At 41.0% G+C, this 11,096-nt stretch overlaps 1 protein-coding gene across 7 annotated transcripts in view; it reads left to right on the top strand.

The window, feature by feature from the left end:
• JAKMIP2 (janus kinase and microtubule interacting protein 2) overlaps positions 1 to 8,310 on the top strand; it is a 92,530-nt gene extending 84,220 nt beyond the window's left edge. For 6 of the 7 annotated variants that reach the window (XM_081900109.1, XM_081900110.1, XM_081900111.1 and 3 more), the window contains 5 exons: positions 118 to 186; positions 373 to 450; positions 1,948 to 2,151; positions 2,828 to 2,893; positions 4,477 to 8,310. In XM_081900109.1, coding sequence (XP_081756235.1) covers positions 118 to 186; positions 373 to 450; positions 1,948 to 2,151; positions 2,828 to 2,893; positions 4,477 to 4,527 — 468 coding nt within the window. In that variant the 3' untranslated portion in view covers positions 4,528 to 8,310. The remainder of the gene's footprint in view (positions 1 to 117; positions 187 to 372; positions 451 to 1,947; positions 2,152 to 2,827; positions 2,894 to 4,476) is intronic. The other variant, XM_081900108.1, reaches the window with a different exon arrangement.
• Positions 8,311 to 11,096: the final 2,786 nt, after the last annotated feature.

Here is an 11,096-nt window from a genome sequence, read left to right on the forward strand (position 1 = left end):
TTACAGTTGCTGAAAGAGAAAGCCGTTCAGAAGGCTCCTATTTCTTTTGTTTCTTGTTTTGACAAGAGTAATGAAAAAAAGATGCAAATAACTTTTTGGCCTTGCTCCTTTTTCTAGTGGATACAGCAGATTGAAGGGGCTGAGGCAGCTCTGCACCAGAAGATGATGGAGCTGGAGAGTGACATGGTAGGGGGGAAAAAAACATAAACTAGACCTTGTAATTGTTGCCATCTTTGTCCCATACATACACCACACATTTTATTATTTATTTCCTGAATGATTCTGAGCATCAAATATGTCCTTTGCTACAGCTTCTTGAATAATTAACTTGTGGTTTTGTTTGTTTTTTTCCAAAATCATCCTTCATTGTAGGAGCAGTTCTGTAAAATAAAAGGTTATCTAGAGGAAGAACTGGACTACAGGAAACAAGCTCTTGACCAGGCCTATATGGTAAGTTGAAAGCAAGAGCTGGAATGAACACCAGAACATAGATCTCAGAACACTGATTACATGCACCTCAATGTATTTGGGGGTACATTCTCATGTCAGCCATTCAAACTCGGTGTGTGTGTTTGGGTTTTTAGAAGATAGAACATAACATTTTCCTGTTGTGGTGGTGGGAGGGAAAGAAATCAGCCTGAGCTATGGGTATCTTGCATGTGCGAAAGCTCCATTGCCTACATGGAGCTTCCATGGGCATAATGGCAGAAAAGGGTGCATATTGTTCTCTCTGTGCAGGGTTACATCTGCTGTTAAAGTGAATGGGAAAATCTAAATGTGACTATAAGCATTCACTACAGTACATCTAAGTGGGTAGGCAGGTAGATGATTTTAGACCTTAATGTAGAATTGTCATCATTTACCAAATTCTAGAGATTAATTAATACACTATTGTCAGAGCTGCCCAAGGTCCCAGCTCACAAAGGACCAACGCCAGTTCGTTACTATTTACAAAAGACTTTATTGAAGTTCAGTTTCGATTTCAAAGCCGCGGCGCACAGCTCTACGTCTCAAACTCTAGACCGCTGAAGCTCCGTCTGAATCTCCTCCCCCCAGACACCAGTTTAAGACTCTAGCCTTGCTCCACCTCTTCCTTTGCTCTTTCCTCCTCTGGGTCCGCCTGTCCGCTGGGGTCTTCCCCTTTCTAGACTCTTCTGACGCTGAGTCCCCTGATTCTTCCCCCTGCCTCCGGCGGGCTTTAGGACCTGGTTCCCAATCCGAGTTTTCTGCTGTCCCGCGCGCCTGTACATTTGAACTTGGTGCGCGCGCCCAGCCGGCAACCTTCCTCCTGACCGTTACACTACTCCTGTCACTGCTTCCCCCTTCGGGGAGGTTAGCTGAACCTGACTTCCCCTCCGTTCCCTCACTCTGCGATGGAGGCGTGGCCAGCCCTGACTCATCTCCTCTCCCTGCTGGAGGAGAAGCTGGCCCTGATACATGTGACTCTTCCCCCTCACTACGCTCTGGTGGATGAGCTGGTCTTGATCTCCCGCTGCTGCTTTGGGAGTCCCCGCTGGCCCCTTGCTTCTGGTGTGTCCCCCCTGGGGCCCCCCCTGCCCTGGCCATCGGCGCCCCCCTCTGGGAATCTTCTGATTCGCTGGAGAGACTCATGGAATCTCTTGGGCCACTTTCATACTCCCCTACGCTGCCCTCAGATTCTTCCCCTTCGCTCTCCATTTCCTCTCTCCCCTGTGCCTCTGCTCCTGAGCCCCTGACAACTATATATACACATATGTGTAGATACATACCCAGAGAGAGAGACAGACAGACAGACATAAAACTATCACAAACTTTCCATTTTCATTTTGAACCCCCCCCCAGTTTAGCCACCTTGTTCTTCTACATAATAGTTTTAAAATATATGCATGAATAGAAAACTCAGGATTATACCTACCCAAGTGGTTTAGTGTGAGGTTATATATTCCCTTTTCTTCTTCCATTGCTTAGAGAATCCAGGAGCTTGAAGCCACTTTGTACAACGCTTTGCAGCAAGAAACAGTGATCAAGTTTGGAGAACTGCTCAGTGAGAAGCAGCAGGAGGAACTTAGGACTGCTGTCGAAAAATTAAGGCGGCAGATGCTGAGAAAAAGCAGAGAATATGATTGCCAGATCTTGCAGGAGAGAATGGAGTTGCTTCAGCAGGCACATCAGGTAAGATTCAGATGACAGAAGAAATACTATTAGGTTTTATCTTGCAAAAATTGGCATTGTTATCCACTGTTTCATGGTCAATGCATTTGCCCTGTAAAACACCAGCAACAAATCAGGTAGACCTGTGGATTTTGCATCACATAAGGCACCTCCAGACTGGCAGTATTTCACAGGATGGAATCATACCAGGAAATTTGGGTTCACACAATTAAAGAATAAAAGCACTCTGTCACCCTAGTGCAACAGATCCACTTAAAAAAAGAAATGGATTTTTTTGCAGTTAGGAAAGTAATGCATTGAAAAGTGGGAAATGAACCAATGATTTACAAAATAAACATCCCACAAGCAAATTAGGATGAAAGTTCAATAAACAGGTTGTCCGGAGGAACTCCAAGTGGTAAATAAGTAAGTACATGCTTTACTCACTTGCAGAAATTAAGGAAACCCAAACTTATTTTTGACATTTTGAGTCTGTGATCGTATATTCACTTACCTGGACTCAATAGGACTTATTTCTGAGTAGACACGTATCAGATTGCACTGTAAGTAGAGTGCACGTTAACTGCTCACCGTCAATACAAGTTCTTAATTTAGAAATCTTAAATGATATTTTCTCTCTCAAAATTAAGCAAACCTAAAGTTTCTTTCTCTTTTTATGTGTGCATTTTATTTCTAGAGGATCAGAGATTTAGAAGATAAAACTGACATCCAGAAGAGACAGATCAAGGATTTAGAAGAAAAGGTTGGTTATTTACATATTTTAAAATGTGTAGAAGCCTAGATAGTTTACTATTTTATGTGTTCCTTTCAGGTTTATTAAGTCTAATTGGTGTTAATTAATTGTTCTGTTGCTTTGCATTTTTCACTCTACAGATTGTACTCCATGAAATTTTGCAGAGGCTTTTCTGTAAACCTCTGCCTTTCTATTGGAAATCAGCTGTTTCTGTTAGAGCTGAGCCAAAATACTCCCTCCTTCACTTCAGTGCCTCCATGACTCATTGTGGATATTTGAAATGGACATGGGAACAGGAGTAAAGAATTTGCCCCACTACCCAGCAAGAATGGTTCTTGCTCCCCATTGTTCCTGGATTCTATTTTGCTTCCTCCCCACCTAGAAGACATCAGAATAAGGGCTGAAAACATTCTGTACCTGCCCTTACTTTGATTTGGCTTCAGGCTGACACCATCAGAATGAGGGCAGGAGCAAAAAACCCTGACTTTGGCATCTTCTTGGTAGGAAAGAACTTTGAAGAATAACTGTGCTTTGTAGCAACATGCACATAATCACTCCAACACTGGAGAAAAGTGATAGAGGACTATGGAAGGGGAAATTAGTTTCAGGATACCTTCCAACCCTCCAGGATGAGAGAAAAAAAATGTTCTTTAAATAACTCAGCTTTAGTGTCTATTTACTGCTATCCTATTTTAAAATTTACAAAGGGAAAGAAACACTGGCCTGAGATATTAGTTGTGATTCAGACTTGCAGATTTGCCCATATTTGTGTAATGGCTGATCAAGAACAGTTTTTGTTTTTAAGTCAGTCTACCCTTCATCGGATTTTTTTCTTCCTGTTAATGAATCAGACAGCTGGTAGTGCACTTCACAGCAGCAAATGGATTTCATCTGAAGAAGCCATCCAGCCTTTAATCTCTATGTGAAAATCAAAGCAAAATATTGGCACTAACCCACCTATGCCATCATGCTGGAAATCGTTTCAGGGAAAAGAATCAACCCAAAAGATTTTCCATCTTGGTTAAGCACGAATAGTTGATGTTCATAATACAAAGGCTTTCCCTATTTACTATTTTTGCATGACCAAAATGTATCATTTTATTATTTTGCCAGTACAGATTTATACAAGCTGTCCACTTCCACTCTAACCCTGTGTTGTGATCAAGACATGGGAGCTCCAGTGCACCCAAGGAAATAAAAATTGCACAGCAACACCCATTCTTTTGCCCACAAATTGGGTCCTTTCAGTGACATGAATTTTGATTCCTACATGTGCATCTGAGATCACACCTCTTTATCAGATCATAAATCCCCAACTATTCAAAGTCAGCCTAACAGGCTGGTTTCCACGGAAATCTGCCAAGCTACTAAGCACGAGGCCTTTAATAATGATTTGTGTCAGTTAAATGTTAACAAAATGGATGCAACCCTATAGTCTAAGTGATGTATAACTTCCAGGAGAAAAGGTTTACTGGAAGTATAATCATTGTAATCACATGTCTAATGGAGTTAGATCCTAATCACATACATCATAGTGAAAATAAATATTATATCCCCGAAAAATAATGTGTTCTTTTCCTCTTCCTCTGCAGTTTCTTTTTCTGTTCTTGTTCTTCTCTCTTGCCTTTATTCTTTGGCCTTGATGTCAAATGTGCCTCTTGAAAGGTAAGACTGCTGTCTTTGTTTTCCCTTAAAATACTAAGCCACACACATACCTCTTTCTAGGTTCTTATCCAAAGCAACACAGCTGAATATCTATACCAATGTTGATCCAGAAACAAGATCAATCAAGTGTGTTTCAGACCTTCTACAAAGGGCCATTTCATACATTATGCAGAGGCCAACTTGAGTTTTCCACAGGAAGTTGTAGCCAATCTGAGCTCCCTGAGTGGACCTTTCTGTTGTATGTGTTTGTAAACACATTTATTGCACTCAGACTTTACATTAGATGGTTGCTGTAATGTGTGTTTGACCCTAAGGAAATGTGGAATGTTGCCTTTGTCCATAATATATTATTGGTTGGTTCTAACCTTTGTCCTCTGTCCAGCAATCCTTCCCTCGTTATTTTCCATAGCACCAGCTTTTGGTAATATAGAGTCTGAACCGTAAGTCATCATTTGGAGTGACTAGCTTAAGATGCAGAACAACAATAACAACAACAACAAAAGATTTCATGGTTTGACTTCTCTTTATGTCTTTAGAGTATAATAAACTAATAGCTACTCACGTAGACTGAACTGTCTTTGAAGACACTATCAAAGTAGAAAAAATACTCCCAAATTCTAAATTTAAAACTGGTCTCTTCTAAATAAATATAAAGGAAGACACATATCTGGTTGCTTTTCAAGTCTCCTTATTAACAGTTGATATTTTACTTTGATTTGCATGGGTTGTAGCAAGCTGCCAGCACTCACCACTATGCACCACTCTCTCCAAACTGATGTGGGAGATGAGCCAGGAAGGTCACAAGTGTTATCGCCCACTATGATGACATCACACATGGGTGCTATTTGCTTACCAACCAGCACCATGATTGCTGTCAGCTGGGCAAGAGAGGGCCTAGCTGGGCATTACCTTAGAGGCATGTAAATGGTCCAGAGATGCTTAGAAGTGGGAGGAGATGGACGGGGAGGGGAGAGCAGAGAGACTGGAAGCGGGTACTACTCTTTAATTAGGGAGGTCATTTGAATGGTCCCCTTTTACCAGACATGCTTTTCTCTTGCTTTCTAGAGCGATTGACTATACAGAAAAGTCCTCAAAGGGCAGATGCTTCCAAACACACGAAGAAGAGAACACTGTTTACAACCATTGCAAAACAAAGCGACACTCTGTCACCGAGAGACCACACCCACCATGTAGTTTTAAGCCATTCTTCAACATTTGTTACATGACAGTTCCCTGTCTAAAGCTACAAGATATGCTGCACTTAATAACATTCTATAAGGAGGGAGACAAATATGCCATCAGCATATATCACTAGGATTTTTATTTTATTTTTTATGGTGAAGAATCAGCAAGCAAACCACATTCAGTCGATTGAGTAAAGGTATGCCAGGCAAGGAACCAAAGTTACTATGAACAATCTATCCCTGCTGTGCAGGGGGGTTATTTTAAACACGGACACCAACTTCCCATGAAAGTCATCGATAATAAAGGGGACAGAGCAGAAGAAACGTATCCAGGAATCTTAAGGGGACAGTGACAATAAAACAGTTGATATGGAAAGTCTGGCTTTCTTAATACAGGGACGCTTTTTCTTTCTCTCTCTCTCTCTCTGATTTTAAACTCAGGAACAATGACAGCTGCAATGTGAACAAAAGGGGGGAAACATACTCTGTTTTTGTTTCATAATGGGTTGAAACTGACAATGGGATAGACGTGGTTGGAATGTTAATCTACTGCTGCCTGCAGTATAGCATGGGTGATCCATCTAGTGAGAATGTCTGACAGCGCTCTTGAGGATTCCTAACAATGCTGTAGCCTTATTTGTCGCCAGGGTCCTTCTGGAAAGGGAGGATGGCTGTTACATCAAGTGAAGAACTTGACAAGGACGCAACACTCATTTCACTAACCGTTTAATGTATCTTCGGCCACTGGAATGGGGCGGAAAGGTCCTCCGACAAAGAAATAGCTGTGTCAGAGAGGAAGCAAATGCCTGTTAATCAAACCTCAGCTTCCGAAGAGTTTCTGCCTCCACTCACTTGTACAAGTGAAATCCTCCTAAACAATTTGTTTTCCCCTGTCATGTTGTGTTTTCCCAGTTGGCCGCATGAACCAAAACGATGAAACCTAGGATGTACCCTTTATTATCTCACCCATACATGACCAGTACATATCTTGCTGTTGAGGTTAGGCTTGTGTTCATTCATCAAGGCCTGCCTTTTAATGCAGCATTTATCTTCCAGGTGACAAATAACTCTGTCTTGATTTTGCAAGGTTTCTTGTTGGATGTAGCACCTGCTTGTGGAAATTCCTGCTTAGAATCCTTGGTTTGTGTTTGGAGAAGTTCTGATGACTGGCAACATGCATTGAGGGCGGATGTCATCCCTGTGCTGAAGGCAGCAGTTGAGCCTGGTTTGTTATATAGCGTGCGGAGAACCTCAGCTCTGTTCCCAGAAGCCTGCACTGACCTTCTCTTCCATTTTACCACCTTATGCCTCTTCTCCCTTATAGAGATGGGAGAAAAAGCAAGGACTTATCTTCCACCTGTGCACCTGCAGAATTTAAATACATTTAGAAATATAAATACGGCAAGCATTGAATTTGCTTGTGGTTGTTTGCTCCTAATAACAGTGGCCAACGTAAGATTATGCTATGCATTGCTTAGCATTCAGAACGGGGGCTTCATACAGACATAAAGCAAAGTCTCTGATTTTTAAATGCTGGAATGCTGCAAGAGCACCCATTGGTTCGTTGCCATGCCATCATGTCTAACATTCATGCACATTTATCACCCCTACTTGTTCAGAACTGTCCTCCTGTTAGTGCCTTGTAAAGGCACAGTACATGCTATCAGACATTCATACAATCAAGAAAATCAGTAATGAAGGGATGAACAACATTCTCACCTACAGTGGATCCACACCACAATGTTAGTCTTATATCAATTGAGTTTGCCGCAGCAACACCTTGAAAGCATGACGCTACATGGCCAGGGTTACCCATGCAACTTCCCCTGGTGCCCATGAAGGTTTTAAGATCCTCCTTATGAGGTGGTGACCTCCCACCTACCAGGAAAGGCACATAGAAATGAAAGAGGAAGTATTAAGAACCACAGATCTTGCACTATCAATTACTGCCATGGTGCAAAGCATGGATGTGAGGCATGGATCCCATCCAAACCACCAGTCATGTCATAGGTCACCTCTGTGACCTTAGGTGTGTTTTGTGACTTCTTGGTGGTTTTGTTATTATTACAAATAATGAAGATTCATGCCTTGGATCCATGTTTTTTATCATATTGGCAACCCCTGGATCTGTCTTCTTTATTGTGCAGTCTACCAAGGTTTAACTTGATGGTGGTTTAGGGGACTGGAGGGTATAAAAACATGTAAATTCAACGGGATCCATTTTAATTCCACTGGATTCGACTTTTATTCAGACCCCATGGCAAAGCAAAGTTTTTGTGCGCATTTTCTCCCAGCCAAAGGCTCACAAGCTCTGTTTCTCATATGTGTCCATGATCCCTTGTAACAGCTTGTCAGAAAACAGATGCATTGAAGGTTACATTCTAATATGCTTTATTGCTAAACTAAAACTTACATAAGAGATGCTGTACAGTTCTGGTTACAACCTAGGTTCAGAGTCACTCCTCTAGATCTGCCCCCCCCCCCATCCTCTCACACTACATCTTCCAGTGTGCATTGCTCCAAGCCCATGGCTGATTACTAGCAATACTTTCATACCCTCCAATATTCCTCAGAAAATAGGGATGTTCTATTCTACATCAGTAGAATTAATTTTAGATCACCACAGAGCATAGAAGGAGACAAAGGTTCCATAGTTACAGTATATGGAATAGGAATTCCACAAAGGAATAGCACTCAGTACAATCAGTAGTGGTAAGAAATCAGAGAAGCTTCAGAGAAGCTTGCCTACCATAATTGATCCTGTCAGAAGGAACAGCTTGCTGTGTTCTGTCACTTAAAGTGAAATAAGCTCTATCCATTATAGTATGTCCCTTTTGCAATATGATGAGTGCAGATCGGTACTGAATGGTTGACGTACTTTGCTGAGCAAAGTTTGTACCATCTCAGTTTGGAAACAAAACCCTGTGCTTTTCTATCTGCTTGCTATCATTACTTTTCTATGTGTCACACTCATTTGTCTCTTAGCATCTTGTAAGAAGCCAGGATAGAGTTTACTTCCCAACGTTAAACCTGAATTTGGTCCCAAAATTCTTGTGCAGAGGATTGCTGCACCACAAAGAGTTATATCTCCCATACAAGATGCTGAGTAGCCAGCATTATCTTCTGCACCATTCCACATATCGTTGAAATGCCCTGACCTAAATACTGAAAAAGAGCTTGCTTTGTCTTACCACAGTGTGGATTGATTCTGTCATGTCAGGTTAAGGCTATGAAAAGGCACCTACAGTAAAGCTTCCCTGCAGAACAGGGCTGTGATTTTCTTTGAAGCCATTTCCTTTGCTGTTTGGAATACCAGAAGGCTAAATCAGCTTATTTGTGCTTTAATTTACATGAAACCTTATAAGATGCAGTATGTGTTGCAGGGCATGTCCACACTGTGTGTTTGCCATTCCTGTTTAAATTACATAGTCCAAGTGACAAATCTCAACACTAATCTCAACGCTTTCCCCCAGAAAATTCTCAGTTTACCCAAAATGGGGAAAATCCAATAAATTGTGGAAAATCAGGCTCCAAAGCATTCCACTCAGGGTGCAGACTATTTTGTTCCAGTGTCTTTGAGTGGATCATTCATCACTATCTACTACTCTCATTTCCATGCTTCTTCAAAACATTCATTTCTTTTTCTGCTGTGCTCCGCTATTTCTGGCATGCCTCTGAATGGAAGAGGAAGCCATAGCAATCAATCTATCATCTATCTATCTATCTATCTATCTATCATCTATCTATCATCTATCTATCTATATCTATCTATCTATCATCTATCTATCTATCATCTATCTATCTTTTGATCCTTAACATTTGCACTGGGCGGAATTTCCGAAATTTGGCAAAAATGTCCAGGAAAACCCGGGTATATGGCAACCCATGTTGGAAGTGTCTTTTTTGTGAATTTCCTAAAAATCACAAAAACAGCTCAATAACCCCCCCCCCAAAGCTCAACAACTTTTAAAGTTATCACTTGCTGAATGGTGCTTGTGCTAAGCTGTTGAGTGAGTACAGTTCTCAGGTACCACTTCCATTCTCCCATCAAAATGAACATCAACCTCCATTTGATGTTTCGTGTGCTCTTATTAGTTATCGTCTCCATTTTTGTGTACATTTCATTTGACATCTCAGAATTCTAGGCATTGCAGGCTTACTGCCATATCCTTGGTGAGTGGATAAATATTTACCTGAGAAATATATCCCTTTATCAGCACTCTTTAAATTAACAATAACACTGCCCAGAATGGGATCTACAATTTTCAATTTTCTGTAATTTTCAATTTTCTGAAATCTAGCAAAAAGTATGCATATCACTGGTGGTAAGAGAACATGGCTGGTTGATGGAATTTTTGTTTTCATGAATTTGGGCCAGGAGTGAAAAAGAGCCATGCAGGTAAATCTTACCTTATCTTCAAATTGTCTGCGGCCCTGTAATTACTGTGGAATCCACCTTCAGTATATAAAATATTTCCCATTCTTTCAGGGAAAGAGTGTTGTTCATCCCATCAAGCCAGATTTCCATTGCTAAAAATGCAGGCATACACACACACACACACAGGTCCTGTGACCGTCTTATATTTTCTCTCGTTAGCACTGATGCAATATTTGCAATGTAAAACATGCATTGCCCTTTAACACTACATCCCCGAGTTCTAAAATATGCAAATAATTATGGCAGTCATATGTAGGGGCGAATAACATGGGTACTATGCCACTCAACTTATAGCATTTCCTAAACATGTGGCTTGGAATTAAGACCCTTTAGAATCCTGCAATAGCAGCCCAGAATGCTGCAATATGATTTCCATTGTACCACGGGGTCTTTGGGCCAGTGCTGCCATTTTTCCTATATCCATTTTTGTTTTGTTTGAAATGTACATCATTATAGGACTGCTTCCTGAATATCCAGTTTCGCACTTTAGAGTGCTTTTAACATGTGGAAATTTGCCTTGCGTGCCCACATGCCAGTTACCACAGGTGGTGCCAATTATTCCTCTGAATACATCAATAAAAAAACAGTCCAAATATGAACAACTTGTACCTTCATTGGATAACAACTGTCTGATGTGACCTTATGTTTGAATCTTGTATATGCCTACCATGATAACTTCTCTGTTCTGATCTAGTGCAAATATCATTCATATAATGTGTAATTTACATGCCTATGTTATTCAGTTTTATGCATTTTTACCATTTGGGATCTCCAGTATTGAGTAAGTCAGATTTGGTTCCTGTAAAGAACCATGGGTCTTCAGATGTAGACAAAAAGGTTGCTTTGTCAGTCTATGGCATTTTGTCTTCTGTCACACTGTTCTTACGAGACATAGTTTGATTTCCACTTAAATGAATGGCTAAAT

This window comes from Podarcis melisellensis (assembly GCF_964234715.1).
Source record: "Podarcis melisellensis genome assembly, chromosome: 2".
NCBI classification, from domain to species: domain Eukaryota; kingdom Metazoa; phylum Chordata; class Lepidosauria; order Squamata; family Lacertidae; genus Podarcis; species Podarcis melisellensis.